Source organism: Syngnathus leptorhynchus, chromosome 2 (genome assembly GCF_054491065.1).
Source record: "Syngnathus leptorhynchus isolate UIUO chromosome 2, UIUO_Slep, whole genome shotgun sequence".
Classification (NCBI taxonomy): Eukaryota; Metazoa; Chordata; class Actinopteri; order Syngnathiformes; family Syngnathidae; genus Syngnathus; species Syngnathus leptorhynchus.
Window position 1 is genome coordinate 7868665 of NC_141196.1, and position 17095 is coordinate 7885759.

General features: G+C 41.4%; 1 protein-coding gene across 1 annotated transcript in view; it reads right to left on the reverse strand.

The window, feature by feature from the left end:
• Positions 1–10240: 10240 nt before the first annotated feature.
• The window catches only part of fat4 (FAT atypical cadherin 4), an 80347-nt gene continuing 73492 nt past the window's right edge, over positions 10241–17095 (reverse strand). Inside the window, exons 15-17 of the mRNA XM_085905552.1 lie at positions 15590–15807; positions 14246–14507; positions 10241–13106 (exon numbers count right to left, since the gene is read on the reverse strand). Coding sequence (XP_085761678.1) covers positions 11203–13106; positions 14246–14507; positions 15590–15807 — 2384 coding nt within the window. The 3' untranslated portion in view covers positions 10241–11202. The remainder of the gene's footprint in view (positions 13107–14245; positions 14508–15589; positions 15808–17095) is intronic.

Below are 17095 nucleotides of genomic sequence, written 5' to 3' on the forward strand. Positions count from 1 at the left end.
GGTCCTCCAACAGAATAAAGGCCCGGAACACACAGAAATGCTTAGAAGTAGCCCTCGATGAGTCCGTAGCTAAAACATTTCCAAAAATTCAGTCCAGTCATCGTCTTGTCCAGCTTTGAAATACCAGTGCTGACAATGTCCACGGCCCTGATGAATGATGTTGTCGGAGGAACGCTTGGGAGTGAACCCATCATGCTTCATTTTATGTGCCCTCGCTCAAAATAATAGCCGGCGCAACCTCGAAGCCGCCTCTGTTTGCTAAGTTGTCAAACTAAATGCGGCCTGGGATAGGAGCGTGCGGCTGTGTTCTGACGACGTGCTCCCTGACACTGTTCGGGAAAAACGTGAAGAGAACGTGGTTCTCCTTTGAAGAAGCCTCATAAAAATACTTGAAAGTGATCCAAGATTGACTTGTTGAAGTGGTGGGTACAACAAAAGCATTAATAGGTCCCATAATTGCTCCTTTATAGACTCTGCTGCTTTCCTTTTCCTTCGCAGCTGCTCAACGTCTTCTTGACAAGACAGAACCTGCTGCCAAATTCCAATAAATCTCTTTTCCAAATGGACTGGAGGTTCACCTCGACACCCCTTTCCCCCCTCCAAAGGCCAGCTCCCCCCCCCGGTCCCACCACAATATTGTAGCGTATTTGAGATCTTGAGAAGGTGAAACCCAAGAAGAGGAAGATGCGGCGTCCAAAGAAAGCAGATTGCGAGGGTGGAATACAAACCAGGTGCAGCGTTTGGAGGGTGTTCACAAGACTTTCCGAGACCACTGGATTTGAGAGCACGGAAATATTCAGGAGAAACCGATGTCTCTGACCTGTGAGCTCTCAGACGCTCTCAGATAACCTCGATAGCATGACTAGAAGAACCAATAATTGATATTCTGGTTTGAAAGTACTTTTTCCAGAAATTTCTGACATTTCCTGGGATCATACTTAAACTCCTCCTCAGAAATTCTTCTGATTGCTACCAAATTCGAAGTGGTTTCCGAAGGTTTTTAGTTCACAGTGGTAGAGACATTCTCTTCCAGAGCTGTAAAACACTTTTTTTCCATTCATTGATTGTCTTTGTCATGCATTTTTTAATCATATGTAATACGTATCGGGCCAATCTAGTAAAATTGAATAATTATTCATGGCGCACTGTTTGGGCATGACTGACTTATGTAACCTTCAATTCAATTTTACTTCTGAGTGTTCAATCGAACTACCGAGCATGTCTTTGCAATGTTGGAGGAAATTGGAAAACCCGGAGGAAACCCACACAGGGAGGGCAGAGCCGAAATCAAACCCTCAACTTCTGGACTGTGAGCTGTTAACCAATGCATCACCGTGCCGCTCGAAATCCAAGTCCAGAAAGTAAAAAACCCGCCACAGTTTGGTAACAGGTGCTTCGAATCACTCAGTTTCTTTACTTGCCGGTTGATATTTCCAACAGCCAAACTGTACCCTAATCTACATTCTGGACCTGCATTTGCCACCTTCGCTCTGGCAGTCAAATTATATTATTTTGAAGACTTATTCAAAAACACAATTTAAATAAATCTATGAGATCCTATTACATATGCCCCCGTCCGTTAATGTTACCATGAGGCATTTTCAAATTCTTCTTGCTGAGAGCATCTTCCTCGACTTTTCCCACACTTGGAGATCCAAGGAGTCTTTTGTTCTCTTGCGGTGTTTTTATATCGATTCATTCCTCTCCAGCGTATTGTTGTCAGTCTCGGACGAAGGTTACAATAATAAGAACCTCCTCCTTTCGTCTGTTTTAGTTGGTCACTGTCAATGTCACTCGCTCGCCAACGTGCCCAGAAATGACTTCATTGTCATCTCCACCTATGAGTGGATGTTACTGATGCGTGCATGTGGTGAGATGTCCGTGTTTGTGATGCTTTTGTTGGCTCTTCTTTGTGACAAGGTTGTCAATTAACATCACTTTAATATCATGCAAGTGCAGTTAAGGATTTTTGTTTCCCCACAAGCATGTTAAAAGGTTTTGTTCCAATTGTTGAAGCCAGACTTTTAGTGACTGATAAATGTATCAGTCACTAACATATTTGATGGAATATAATATTATATATAAATATTGTACTTCTTTTTGGAAGAACGATGCATTCCACTGCAGATTGTCGTCTCTTCCTCCGCTTCAGTAAAAAGAAACTATTTTTTTTGTTGTAAAGGCGATAAATACATGTTGCTGAATTCCAGCCTAAGAAGGGAAAACGTACTGGGCCACTTCCTGTTTGGTTGCTTAGCAACCTGCAATATATATATACATTGAAAGCTTGAACTCGGCCGCCGTTGTGCTTTCGTGCTACGGCGCAGTGAACGCCAGTCAAAGCACCACGAGGGTTGTTTCTGAAGAGACAAAAAAAAAAAAAAGAGTTCATGCTTTTCATTGGATTGTGACTACTTTGATCTTCTGACGTTGAACCTGCATTCTTCTAGTCTGTAACTCAAGTCTTTAGCATGAGGAAGGCAACCAGTTGTCATTACGTCATATCTAAAAGTAGATTTGTAATAATAAAGCGTAAGGGTTATGAGTTAGGGCTTAGGATTCGGGTTAGGGTTAGATTCCAAAGAGTATCCAAATTATATGAGTCAAGGTTAAAGTTGTTTTGAGGGAAAAACCATTGCAATAAAATCTTGGACGGCGACAATATTTTGATCTTTTGCTAATGTTGAACCTGCAACCACCAGTCTGTAACTCAAGTCTTTACTGCATGGAAGACATCAAACTGTCACTCTGCAATATCTAAAAAGACATGAAGAAGATCTTTTTTTTTTTTTTGGTCAGCAGTCCTCAGACCACTTCATCTAGTTTGTGTCGCAGTGGTGGAGTAAGTGTGGAGGCGAGTCAAGGTCATTATTAAGTCGCACGAAAACACCAAACACGGCCTTTGCGATGGGGAGAAAACAATTTGGAGAGACAGTTGAGTTGAGGCTTTTTTTTTCCAAAGCTCCCATCAACGGCTGACCCTCTGCTGAACTTGGAGAATTCACACTGGCGGCCAACGCAAACAGATGCCTCACTGTCAGTTTCTTATTTATGCATTCGGCCATAATGTGATACAGAAGAGTCAACACCAAATGGAATACGCAATCGGGGCTCTCCTCCTCATTCACGGAGAAACCGCACAGGTTTTTGCAAGGCAGTGTGCTGAGCCCACACACTTTTTGCCAAAGCAGATTTGGCCCAATTAACGCAGAGTCTCGGAACGTCATATCACCAGCTGGGAATCCTCAACGGGCTCAACTCCTAAAGTGGGAAAAGCATTCAAATCATATCCAGACTAGAATCAATAATCTCAAATAATGCAGGTTTATACAATTTTATAGTTGCCATCAGAAAATTGGATACACATACTGTACATTGTCATCAAATTAACGTGGAGTTTGCATGTTTTCCCCGCGCCTGTGTGGGTTTTCCTTGGGAATTCCGGTGTCCTCCCACATCCCAAAAACATGCTTGGTAGGACAATTGAGCATTCCAAATTGCTCGTAGGTGTGAGTGCGTATGGTTGTTCGTCTATGTGTGACCTGCCATTGGTTGGCAATAAGTTCAGGGTGTCCCCCGCCTACTGCCCGATGACTGCTGGGATAAGCTCCAGCCCGCCCGCGACCCCAGCGGGGACAAGTGGTACGAATAATGGATGGACGGAAATACTGCCAATCCCTGTCTTTACAACAACAGCGAATTCAGACTTTAAATAAGAGTTTGACATTCCCACTCGCCAATGCCGTGGAAGGAAAGCATGAATATTGCTAGTGACGTCAAAAGTCCATCTGAATAAAAACAGAATCACAGTGACATAGGCGATCTCCTCGATAAAGATCATACTCTTGTGAGGGGAATAGCAAATATTCGGATTGCGATTTAGTGCTAGAATGAAACGCTCTGAGGACATAAAAATAGCGGCAACGTGGAAGCAATTTCTGCTCATTAGGCTTCTATTTGCACTTCAATTTGAATTGTTGGTTCTGCATTTTCCGCCAGAGACGATGAAAGCGTCGCCTTGATGTGGATTGCGCACGGCCGCTGTTGTCTCAGCAGTTTTAGGGCTTGAACTACGCACAGGAAAAGGGCCACATTTTCCTACCTAAGAAACAATGGAAGCACATGAGCACATTTTTGTGGGCAAACATGCAACTTGTAACTGCTATTTTGAAATTCATGTCGTAAACATGTCAATTTTGGAGTGTTTCAGATGATCCAAATCAAAGTCCTTTGTCCAGAAAATGCTGGCAGAGGGTCCAAGACAAAAAATACAAAGGAGAAAGAAACCTACCAACCATTCGCAATGTGGTACACCTCAATTAACAGACACCACACTGGACAAAAAGAGCAAGACTGAGGTCTTTGTTTTTAAACTGACACGATTGTGAGTTAAAAATTGTGTATTTTAGGGGAAAAGTAGAATGACTTTTAAAGTATATATTTTTCAGATGGCTGAATGTCACTTCTGTGGCATTTTTAAATTAAAATAGAAATAAGAAAGTCACAAAAAAATGACCCTTATGTTCTAAAAAAAGAAAATAATTTTTGGGGTAAAGCCCTTAAGTATTCATTTTGTGAAGAAAGTGACTTTAATTTGTGATTCTGACTGAAAATGATGTCACATAATTCAAACTCCAAAACAAGACATTTGAAGCAAATGCATCACAAGATGTTTTTTTTTTTACTTCAATCTTGTCATTAGCAGAGAACCTCCCATTTCACATTCATTGAAAATCTTCCTTTCTGATTTCAGTTTACTTTGTGTGGCCGTCGCCTGGGGCAGTTAAAGTCCGGCTTGCTCCTCCGTTGAATGCGAATGAGAAGGAAACAAGGTGCATTATGTAGATGGGAGGTAACTAAGCCATTGAGCGACAATTAGCATGAAGCCTAGAGCCTTTTTATAAAGACAAAGTGAGAAGATTAAGACTTGAGAACAGATAGCAGGGCATGGGAAAATCCACCACTCAAGTGGACCAATGAGCAAAACGAAGCACAATGAAGTCATGAAGCTTGTTTTTATTTTTTTTTTATTTTATCTTCCCTTGCAAAATGAATGTGCTTCACGCTCAGCTGCCAAGTCGGAACCACATTCTCGTGTCTTTTTGTTCACGATAGCCTAAAATGGATCTAAAACCTTGAGTCACTTGTGCGTCAAATCACTACTGTATGTACTTAATTACCAAGTTGATTCACATTGTTCCCATCTAGATTCTCTGCCATTGTAGTGTCAACTGCCATATTTGCATAGATTCACCCCTGAAGGCATTCGAAAGCTTCTTAATGCTGCACACATGATCAGCAGCCTCTGTCTTTGCTAACACGTGTGGGGAAGCTGTGTAGCTTTGTGTGATTGCGTGTTCGCATTTGTGTGTGTAGTGCGGCCAGCTTCAAGCCTTTCAACACACATGAAAGCGATCCTCAGGAGCTGTCGGAAGAAAGTTGCGCCTCGACCGGTCCCGTCTTATTTGGCCTCTCTTCCACTTGTAACTTTCAATCTTTGAGGCTTGGGATGTGGAGGCCAGAACGGCGCAAGCATTGTCGTCACAAGCTCATGCCGCAGACTCGCTGCGCCACGCCATGTGTTTGTGATGCCCCGTCACACTATGCTACTTCAGCGATATTGCGCTCTAATTAGAAACTACTGATTTACAGTTTGCGCCGGTCAGCTTGGCGCGCCTGTTTGCTCCCGTCTCACTTTTGAAAAGTTCTCTGCTGCCACGGTTGGCGTCGCTGACGTCGGCAGCGCCGTTTTTAGCCTGCGCCGGACCGCACGTCCGACACACAATCAGTCATCATCCGCGACCACACCAAAACATCGGTTAATGATGTTCGACAAGTGTGGCGAAAACTGCTGCGCCAGCAAGAAATTTAGCACACAGCTTTTGGCGTTACTCAATTGCATAACATCGTTCATAGATTGTAAACTATTTTAAAAAAGAGGCTTCAAAGTGTTCACTGCCATTTGCAGGTGAACCTTTTGGGCAATTTGAACCGTGAACTTATCAAACTAAAAACATAATAAAAACAACCGTATAATTTTGTAAAACTAGGGTTAGGGTTTCCAACTTTTAGGGTTTCTAAGATTAGGGTTTCTCCCTAGGCTTTCAAACTAGGGTTAGGGTTTCCAACCAGTCCTGGGATCGCTTATTAGGGTTTCAAACGAGGGTTAGGGTTTCCGACTAGGGTTTTAAAGCAAGGTTAGGGTTTCAAACTAGGTTTTAAAACTAGGGTTAGGGTTTCCAACGAGGGTTCAAACTACTTTTAGGGTTTCTAAGATTAGGGTTTCTCCCTAGGCTTTCAAACTAGGGTTAGGGTTTCTGACTAGGGTTTCCAATGAGTTTTAGGATCGCTAATTAGGGTTTCAAACTAGGGTTAGGGTTTCCGACTAGGGTTTTAAACCAAGGTTAGGGTTTCAAACTAGGTTTTAAAACTAGGGTTAGGGTTCCCAACGAGGGTTTTAAACTACTTTTAGGGTTTCTAAGATTAGGGTTTGTAACTAGCTTTCAAACTAGGGTTAGGGTTTCCGACGAGGGTTTCCAACGAGTTATAGGATCGCTTATTAGGGTTTCAAACTAGGGTTAGGGTTTCCGACTAGGGTTTTAAACCAAGGTTAGGGTTTCAAACTAGGTTTTAAAACTAGGGTTAGGGTTTCCAACGAGGGTTTCAAACTACTTTTAGGGTCTGAAGATTAGGGTTTGTAACTAGCTTTCAAACTAGGGTTAGGGTTTCCGACTAGGGTTTTAAAACTAGGATTAGTGTGCTAGCTAAATGCTAACATGGCAGAGAGCAGATAACGAGTAGGATCTGCAGTATGTGGCAACCCTTTAAAAGGTTTTATATTGCCGCAAACATCAGACGACCGAAAACCAGAAAACAAGTCATTCGTAACTTTAGCAATGCGAGTGTGAGGTCAATTTCATATCAATTTGGGATGACAGTGATAGGACGGTATAAGACAAAATGGCAGCGCCCTGAGACAGATGAAAAACGGATGCTTAATAGTGACAAATCTTACATTGAGTTACATTAAGCATTTTCCATCATTTTAATCAAGCAACGTTGTTTTATGGGAAAACATTATTTGAAACCCTTTGTAGAAAAATAGGCCGCACCCTTAATATAAACAGCATAGTAAATTGTCCACTTTGTTGTTCCAACGGCCATTGGCGCAGCTGTCATGTTGTCGTATTTCCCCATTACGTACGTGTCAACAGGTTGACTTATTACCGGGGACAACAAGGCTTGATTTAAAGGTCTACAAGTCAAGCAGAGCATGCGGCAGGGTGGGAACATTGACACAAGGGCGCTGCGCAGCTGCTTTTGGAGCTCGCTCAAGCTAAGTGCATCCTGTGTGGAGGTGAAGTGGGTTTACACTGGCATGCGCCGCGTCTCGCGCTGACGTTCAAGGATGGCCGATTGATGTCACACAATGAGAATGTATTGTTTTTATTGGATTAGATCGTTTGGGACCATTCAACGCACACTCGAATAAATCTTCGATTAAGTATGCTAATATTGGTGTACCAGCGGTGGTTAATGCTTTGTCCAATTTTTTAGCTACTAATAATGATAAAGTGTACCATAAAACATTGAATTTTAGATGAATTTTGTTTAGCGTTTCAATTTTGTCTCAACATCATATTGGCTTTTATCAAGAAAATGTATTTTTGTACTTTTTCATATTATAATTTTTAAAATATTTTGTAATAGTTCATTTCAGTCATCAATCTCACAACTAATCAATTATCAAATCAAAGATGTATATTTTGATAATAAAACAATCGTTTGATACCATGTTTTATTCAAAAAAGTATTTGCATATATTTGTTTTCATGGAAAATACATTTTTGTCCATTTCAAAATCATTAATTTATGCTTTATGCTTTAATTTATGCGGAATAAAAAAATAACTGTTCTTTATGAATCCTGAACTAGACAATCTACAAATAAATGGATTCAAAAAAGTTTCATTGGAGCACTTGTAGTTAGTATGTAACTTTTACTAAATAGTATAATAGTAACTTTTACTGAATAAAAAAAATGTAAATAGGCCTATTCTATTCATCTGTTTTTTTTCCAGCAATAATACATCACATACATGTACTTGTTTATCTCCAAACGTGACGTAATTCAAGCCAATAAAATTGCATTCTTTAGAACAGTTTTGAGTCTAGAACGAGTGGGTACACGCAAGCAGACAAGCGATGTATAAATCCATTGAAACGAATCGCTCTTCTTTACATGTTGACCCACATGAAAAGTAATACTCATGAAAGATACATGACCAGCGTGTATTATTATTATGCATCCTTTGGGGGGTGGGGGGTGGACTCCTCCAGGGTCCCAATTAGCAGTGTTTCACGGCCGTGCCCTAATTTGATTTAGTCCGATAATTCCAACATTAAGCAACCTTCAAGGACAGTCATCATTGGTTTGGTATTTCTATCCAGAACTCTTCGGAAAGTGCAAAGCTCGCAACAGATGTTGCTAATTTAAGTTGCACTCGCGGATGATGTGTTCACAATGGAACATCACAATGGCTTAACAGGATAAGTGGAGTTGAAAATGGATGGAAAGATGATTTCAATGAAATTCAGCATTCCAATTCTATGATTAAAAAGCATAAATAAAGACATATGCTTTTATTTATTTTTACACCCATTAAAATGAGAAGTCCTTTAAGTGTAAATATCACATTTCCTCAAATAATTTCCTCCCCTTTAATTGTATACCATGCCCCAATTAATAGCCGTAGTGCTGTTAATACTTTTACTGTGCCTAATTGTGTCCACGTGTTGGGGTTGACATCCTAACCACAACACACACAGCCTGTGGAGCAGATGTGGCATCTATAAAGATGACCTTCAAAGGTTTTCAAGTGGAAGTGACTTTTAACATTAACCTGAAAGGAATGGGTGATCATATATATATATAATCACTCATCAATATCATCATATATATATATATATATATATATATATATATATATATATATATATATATATATATATATATATATATATATATATATATATATATATATATATATATATATATATATATATATATTCCATACAACAGCAGACAAACTCTGCTTTTGATTTATTTGTCATTCCTCTGGAGAGTTTAAGTCAAGTTTTGTTTATACACCATCCTTGCCTTTTTTAATCGTCAAATGCGGGACATGTCTTCTCAGTCAGAGCTACGTTAAAGGATGGACGGATGAATGAATGCAGACTAAAGGAGGCGCTATAGATGTAGCTCATAATCATCAATCTTCATAAGCATTTCCCTGGAGAAAGGTGGTGGTTGAACTATTTATTCTGAGAGGCCAATGTCAGCAGCTCCTGTGCCACATCCTTTCATAAATACTACCAAAGTCAACATGGAAATCATTTGAACGGCGATTCGACGTTTGATGAAATTTTGCGGCTTCGTAGGAAAACGCTGCGTGAGATCTATGGGAAGTTGAAGGGTGCCCCGGTCACACCTTCAATCATGGGTTGTAAAATCTTCAAAGAGTGTCAGCTGCCAGGATCGTCATATGGTGTGGGAAACATTAGCATCTGCATGGTTTTCGGTCGTTGCAAAAATTTTTCAAGATCACATTCTTTTTTCTGATCATGTTCAAATTTGTTCTGCGTAGAACTGGGCTTGATATTTTGACACAAAGTCCATCTTCAGGTCTCATCAAGTTGGCCATGTATAAAGTCAACATTATTCAAAAGTCAATATTCAGAATTATCTACACAATTGTTTGTAACAGAATAGATGGACTAAAGGGGTAGTCGTATCTTAGAATTTTTTTCAATTTAATTATAGTATTACAGTTTTGGTTCACCATGGCTTTTTTAATGTTGCTTTTTTCCACATTAGAATGTTTCTCATATATTTCTTCAAAGTATATCATGTTGTCAAATTGCTGTGTAGTCATTTTTCTCTCAATTTCTTTTTCATTAATGCTTTTCTTGTGACATTACAAACTATTTTCACAACTTTCACAGCTATTTTCATCCAATTATAGCTACTCGTCCCATAAAATAAGAGCGTTGAAATTCTACAATGTTGTGGACAAAAGTACATTTCCTTAAAAAAATTTCTATTTTTCAACTTCCAAATTAGTACTGATCGACTGCACTGACTTTTGTCTAAATGGTTGGCAGCAAGATCAACAAGCAGCTTTAAATAAATATTTTTTTTATTATGTTATTGGCTTTTTACAAGTACAAAGCATACAACATGTTATAGTTTTATAAAAAGTGGAAAATACTGACATTACATATGTAACACATGTAAAAAATATGTCTTTAAACCTTACTCTCCCCGAAAGTAAGAACATACATTTCGGCTTATGAAAAAATATCCATAAAAACACAGCTTACGTAATTTAAGTTAATAAAACGTACAAAAAAAACAAGCAACCTTACAACATGATATCAACATAATGAACAAAGACACCAATGACAAATGACTCCACGTTTGAATTGTGGGAACAATATACACAGTCTTTGTTTGTCTGTTTGGGTCGTTTAATAAAAATAAAAAAAAAATCCTTCAGTTGTCACGTTGATTGAAAATCAAAATGGCAAAGCATTTGAAATGCAAACTATACCACCCAAACAAAAACCAAACAACGTAATACTCTTCATGCTGCAATCCTCAAATGTGTGTAAGGCAGACGACTTGATTCATCGTCACTCTTGGAGCAATTAGCCAGTCTTCTGTGAGAAAACAAAACCCGAGGTGAAAATCGGTGTGTGCTTACTTTCGCGCAGTGTCTGCAGGTGCGGTCTCTTCAAAACGCACATGCTTTCTTTGCGGTGGAATTAAAAGTCTACGAACAACGTATGAACAGGAGTTTTGTTTCGTTCAACAGCTGGGAGTGTTAATTCAATCTGCCGTCTTATCTTTCAGGCTGCGAGGGAGAGGCAATATAAGTAATAAGGAACAGAAACGTTTCACAGAGATAACATGTATGGAGGTCAATTGAATTCAGACGTAGGCTTCTTCAAAGGGTGCAAACAATGCAGGACGGAACAGCTGGACGGAGACTGGTAAAACCTTTCCAAGGTGGATTCAGGTGCCGTTGGTACTGCCTTACTGCATTGAAAGTCGTCATTATTTTTCAATTAAAAAAAACACATAGTCCCACGTTCTTTTCGGAGAACATCGCCATAATCTACAACGTGACAATAAATAGTCTCATACGTATTGTTCCGCTTCTCCTTCATTTAGAATGGTGACCGAGCCATCCCCACTGTTCATTTCAATGTCCTTTGCAGATGCATTTTCAGGAAGCATTGCTAAATCCTTGAACACGTCAACATAATGTCCAAAACCGGGACCCCAGCTCAAAAGGTTGTCCCAGTTGAATGCCCCAGCTGGCGGGCCCAGTTTGTGAGCCAGTGTGTTGTGGTGCTCAGTAGGAGGTAGCTGGGCCATGCCAGGACCACCTTCCGCTCGGCGGGTCGAGTACCGCCTCTGCTTCAGCCTCCCGCTGTAATCCTCATCGTCTGCGTCAGACTCATTGACTTGCGAGAGCTTGGGGACCCGGGAGCTGTAAGAAACAGGTTTTTCCCGGTCATACTCCATCTCTGAGCAGGTGAAGGAGTCATGTGAGTCACTTTCTGAAGAGGACTCTGGGGCAGGGATGCCGTCTGCAGGGTTTCGGACCCGTGAGAGAGGCCGGCGGCAGTCCTCTTCTGAGCTGGAGCGCCCGTGATCGGCGCTGCAGATGCTAGGGTTGCGAGGACGCGGATTGTTTAGCCGCTCCACTTCCTCGATGGACAGTCCTACGGGGGGGCCCGTCTCCAGGGGAATTTGCTCAATAGGCTGCTTGAGCCGACTCCCCGGGCGGGACGTTTGGCCATGGCTTGCCATGGTCTGTGGACTCTTGCTGCGCCTCCCCAGCCGGGTCGCGTAGTTGAACATGGGCGGTGGCTGGCACATGTCATTGTGCAGGTCGAGGGGGCTGCCCTCACGGCGAGCAAGGTTAAGCTCCCTGGTCGGGGTGTTTCTGTAAAAGGAGGTCGGCTTGGTGAATGGGGCCGGTGAATGTCTGGAAAGATGGTTCGGCGTGGGGCAAGCTGAGTGGGCGTGGCTGAGTGGGGTGGATCTTAGCGCTTGAGTATACTGAGGTTGGTAAGAGTAACTAGTGGCACCGAGTGGTAAGGGGGACTGCCTTGCAAATCCCAGCGGGCTGTGCCTCTGGATGGAGAATTTGGGAGTGTGGCTTCGGAACTGCTTGTAGTGCTGGATGATGTCTGCGTCAGACGGTGCAATGCTACTGGCGTTATCAATGTCGTAGTGCTCAATATCGGCCTCAGGACCATTACAAGGGGCACAAGGAGCACTCGGGACTGCCTCATTGTTGTGAGGGATGTCAGATTCATCGTAGATCAGATATGGATTCTCCCTTTCAATGATATCCGGCTTGGGATTCCCTTCTGGTTGCTTTCGGACTGTCATGTCATCTCCATATGGTGGGATGTTGTCTGGGTCATCGAATGCCACGTTCTCACTCCCCTTCTTCTTTTTCTTTTTCTCCTTGGGTTTCTTCTCCTTGGAATCCTTTGGCACTTTGGTTTTATTGCGGTCCTTGCAGTGGTTGCACAGGATGAGACTGAGCACAACCAAAGCTAGCACTGTGGCACAGCTACCCACGATAGCGGGTACTGCCCAAATAGGGAGAACCATGGCTTCCGTTGCAGGATTTGGACGGCAGATAAAACCACCGTTGTTGGCCGTGTTGCAGGTGGTCCCTTGAGGGCACTGGACACCCAGGCAGGCCACCTGGGTCTCGCACGTCTTTCCGGTGTAGAACTCAGAGCAGACGCAGGTGAAACCCAAACGGGAGTCTGGCACACAGCTCCCGTGGTTCTGACAGGGACTGGAGGCACAGTCGCCTGGTGGGACGCATTGGTACGTGTACCATTGGTTGATGCACATCAGGCCATCCCAGCATGGGCTACTCTCGCACAAGTTTGGACCTCTGCAACCCATCTTGACTGACGGACTGGTCTTGGTTAACGCAACAAGACCATGTTCTCCGGTGAAAGGCAGATTCTCGCCATTATATTTCACGTAGGCCAGGCATCCATCAAAACCTACGGACAAAAAATAAGGGAAAATAAACAGCTTTTAGAGTCTATAAAGGCTCAACTGTTTTCTGAAGTGATATCATTACTAACTGACTGATTTGCTGTGGCTGATGCTTGTTCACTTTCTCTCAAACAAACAGGAACTGGGAGCTCAACTCACAACAAAAGGTATATTGTTTGGATAGCTAATTGGTAGAGAAAAAATACATGTTTAGCTTGTGGATTTACATAAAGAAAAATGGAAAGTGTTCTATTCAAAAAAATGAGAGTATATTGTCTGAGCTGTTGTAGCTTCCAGACATACATCTGTGTTCGATAACTACGTCTGTATGTAATTTAATCTCTGGCTTTGTGTGTTGTCAAACAACACTGCCTCAGTGATGTTAATATAGTCTTTTTTATTATTAAATTCATTGCAGTGCATATTCAGGCCATTTTGTGTTTGATCGTAAAACACTGAAGATGCGCTGCACTGCTGAGGTCAGAGTTGACATAGTCTGCATGCTCGGAAAAATGCCCTCCCTCAACAAATCATGATTTTTACCATATTAGTCTGTGGCATTAGATTCATTTTCCGTCCCCAGAAAAATGGAAAATTTACTACACCACATTCCATCTGTCTGGAAATACTCTGTTTCACCTTTTCCAAAACGTCCCTAACACAATCTAGGGGATATCGGAACCATGATTTAGGTCAAAATCACAGGAAACAAGACAAAAACAACCCCCCCCCCTCCTCTATTACTGATATTTAACAAAGCACCATTTCTTCAACTATTATAAATTCAAAGCAGACACATTTTAGCAGTGTCAAATATCAATAAATTGGCCACCAAATATGGTTGGCAATCAGAACATTCATGACTTTGAGTTAAGAAAAGTACTGCCTGACACACAAGAGATATATGTACTAAGGTGTGGTCATGCATAAGAGGCTCCACTGTAATACTGCGCCAATAATCCAAAAACACCACAATGAGATGAGATTTGCACTGCAGTTCCAAGTGCCTAATTGTGATTTGATGGCAAAATCAGAATTATGGGGACAGCCCTAATGTACCATCTTTTGACCATATTTAATAGTCTGTATGTTCACCACAACTTCCATCAAGAGCAGTAGTCAAAGAACATTTGTAGAACCTCACCTGCCGCAGTTTTTTGCTGTGCAGGACCAGGCGGTATCCCTCCAAGTGAAATGGTGAGGACGCCAAGACCTCCAAAGTCCTGGGTAGGAAGCTGGATTATGCGGGAGTGGCTGTTGTCCACTTGCATCAAGGTGTTGGAACTGTTCTTCACCAGCAAAAGGGTGTGCCACAGACCATCAGACAGCACCACGTCCCCAATGGTTCGCTCCACTTTGCCTGCCACGCCTGCATCCGAGATGTAGTGGATGTTGCCATTTCTCATCTGAGGGAGAATGACAGATATTTTGGCCATCTATCAATTAATTGAGTCTTTCCTTAACTCACAGTGCCCTTCAACATCCTGACATTTTTGGCTCGTGCCACCTACTGTACAATGCACATAATATCAAGCATATTCTGACTTGGTCTCTCCTTCTCACAATCTTGGTTTGAAATGGGTATTTTTCTGAATCAGAGAATTAGTCTCAGTAGGAAGTTGTTAAAACTCTGCATAGTCTTGATCTTGACTTAGTTTTAACAGCTGAAGTCTTGAATTTATTTCTAAGGCCTTTCTTTTTACTTGGTTTCAAAGTCTTGGTCATGATTCTTAGTTAAGTCCTCAAGTAGTGGTTTTGACTTGGCCTCTACTCATCCAAGTCTTGGTCTTGAATTGGACATAACTTCAAAATCTTGGTCTGGATCCATTCTTAACAAACTGAACAATTAGTTTTGGTCTTTACTTCTCACAGACTTAAATCTCTTCAGTCTTACTCTTTACTCCTCAAAGTTTTGGTCTCATCATCGCAAACTCTATTTTATTTTATTTGTGTTGTTGTAGCCCTTCTCTGTCCAAAGTCTTAATCTTGTCATAATTTTAACCCCTTAAGGTATTAACTAGGCTTAAATTAGTTACAACATTTTTAATTTTATCTCCAAAAATTGTTCTTGATGTAGTCTTAACTCCAGAAGTGGAAAAGTGGATCTTCTATTTGTCTTTTGACTTAATAATCGACCTGAAAAACACCAACATAAGTGGATTTTCACATATTGCCGACTCAGTCGTCCTTCTTAATGATTGTTTTGTTCCTTGACGCTGATAAGTCAAACTCCAGACTTCCTCCCGTGATCATTTTCAATACTTCAGGGGCATTAACTTCCCTTGGAAAACATTTGATTCCAGAGCTGCTGTGTTTCATTATTTATAAGTCGGATCAATCTGATGCTGTTTAACTGAAGCAACAGCCTGTTTGCTACTCACATGGCTCTCATGCGTGGAAATGGCTGGTCCTACATTTATAGTACTGGACAAGTAGGAGGTGAGAGCAGAGTTTATTTGCTAAAATGAGAAAATATCCATGCTCCTACCTTAACAGTGGTGTAGTTACTGTTCTCCTGCACGTGCAGCAATGTGCCACTCTTGCCACGTGTCCTAAACTTGACCTCCAGACGGTGAGGTATGATGGGGTCGTGGATCCCGCCCTGCAATGACCGCCTAAGCAGGACATCCCGCTTGGGGCCCTGTTTTAAGGCATAGTCCAGGCGGCCAGTCCCATCCAAGGATAGCGCAGTGTCAGCCGTGATATCTGCAAAACAGACGGGCCAAAGAATCTTCATCATCTGTTTCATTGTTCAAAGTTCTCCAGTGGCTTTGAATCATTGCTCTCTCTGCAGCTGCTGCGCACTCATGTGTCAGTTATTTTCCTTATTCAACAGCCAGAACCACAAATTGGGCCTCCATTTCTCACTCGTAATTACAGATACCAAAGCCAAACTGAAGTATGCAGACCGTTAAGAGGGTCCCATGTGTCAGTGAGATGAATATTAGTACAGTACACGTGTAACCAAAGTGCCTCAAAGTGTTGCTAGAGTAGACATGGAATGTTGTAATATTTGGAATTCAATCTCAATTTTAATTCCTCAACGTTAAATCCTTATCTAATCTTAACTCTTCAATATCTTAGTCTTAAATCTTTGTTCTTGACTGGATATTTACTTTAAGTGTTTTCCCCCTTTCCAGCTAGAACTACAAATCCAGCTTTTAATTTTCAAAGTCATCATCGGATATGAAACCTGTCACAGGTCTCTGTCCTGGCTGCTTACTACGATTTATAGTAACATGAAATACGCCAGAAAGTGAGTGACATGATATCTTTTTATCTCATCTCATGCAAGTTCATCACTGCATCAATGACTTATCAAAGTTTAGATTTTGTTGTTTTAACATTACATTGGTTCCCTTCTTTTTACAATGTTAGCACATAACAGGCCTTACTTGAACAGAGTAATTATTTTGGGAAGTATATTCTCTATTACGAAATGTACTCGAGGTTGAGTACAATGCCACTGTGATAACGCTGCCTGCAGAAATGCCAGGCAGGATCGCTGCCACCAGCTATGTCAACACCATCACTCTGTCTTCACCTTCCGAGGTGCTGAAAGATGCACAGCTGCACCACACATTTTTTTCTTCTGGATCTTTTTTATGAAGAAAGAAGAATAAGACAAACAGCTGTCAAACACCCAGTTTAATAAACCTCATCTTGGTCGTCTCCGTTATGAGTTGCGTGCAAGAAAAACAGCAGGGTTGTTGAAACCCTTGAAATTTGATAGGTGGTGATGTCGCCTATACTCCTTATACCCTATTAATCTTGTGTTTATCCAAAAATGCATGGTTAAACAGCTTATCTATTCAGCTATTTTCTTTAGTGTTTTTCCTCCTTAGAATTTCTGGTGAGCTGGAGCCTATCCCAGTTGACTTTGGTAGACATGTGGGGTGGACCCTGAACTTTTTGCCAGTCAATCACAGTCCCAATTGTGTATTTAAAAAATAATGTCAATACTACTGTTGTTCTACAACAAAAGTCATTTTGC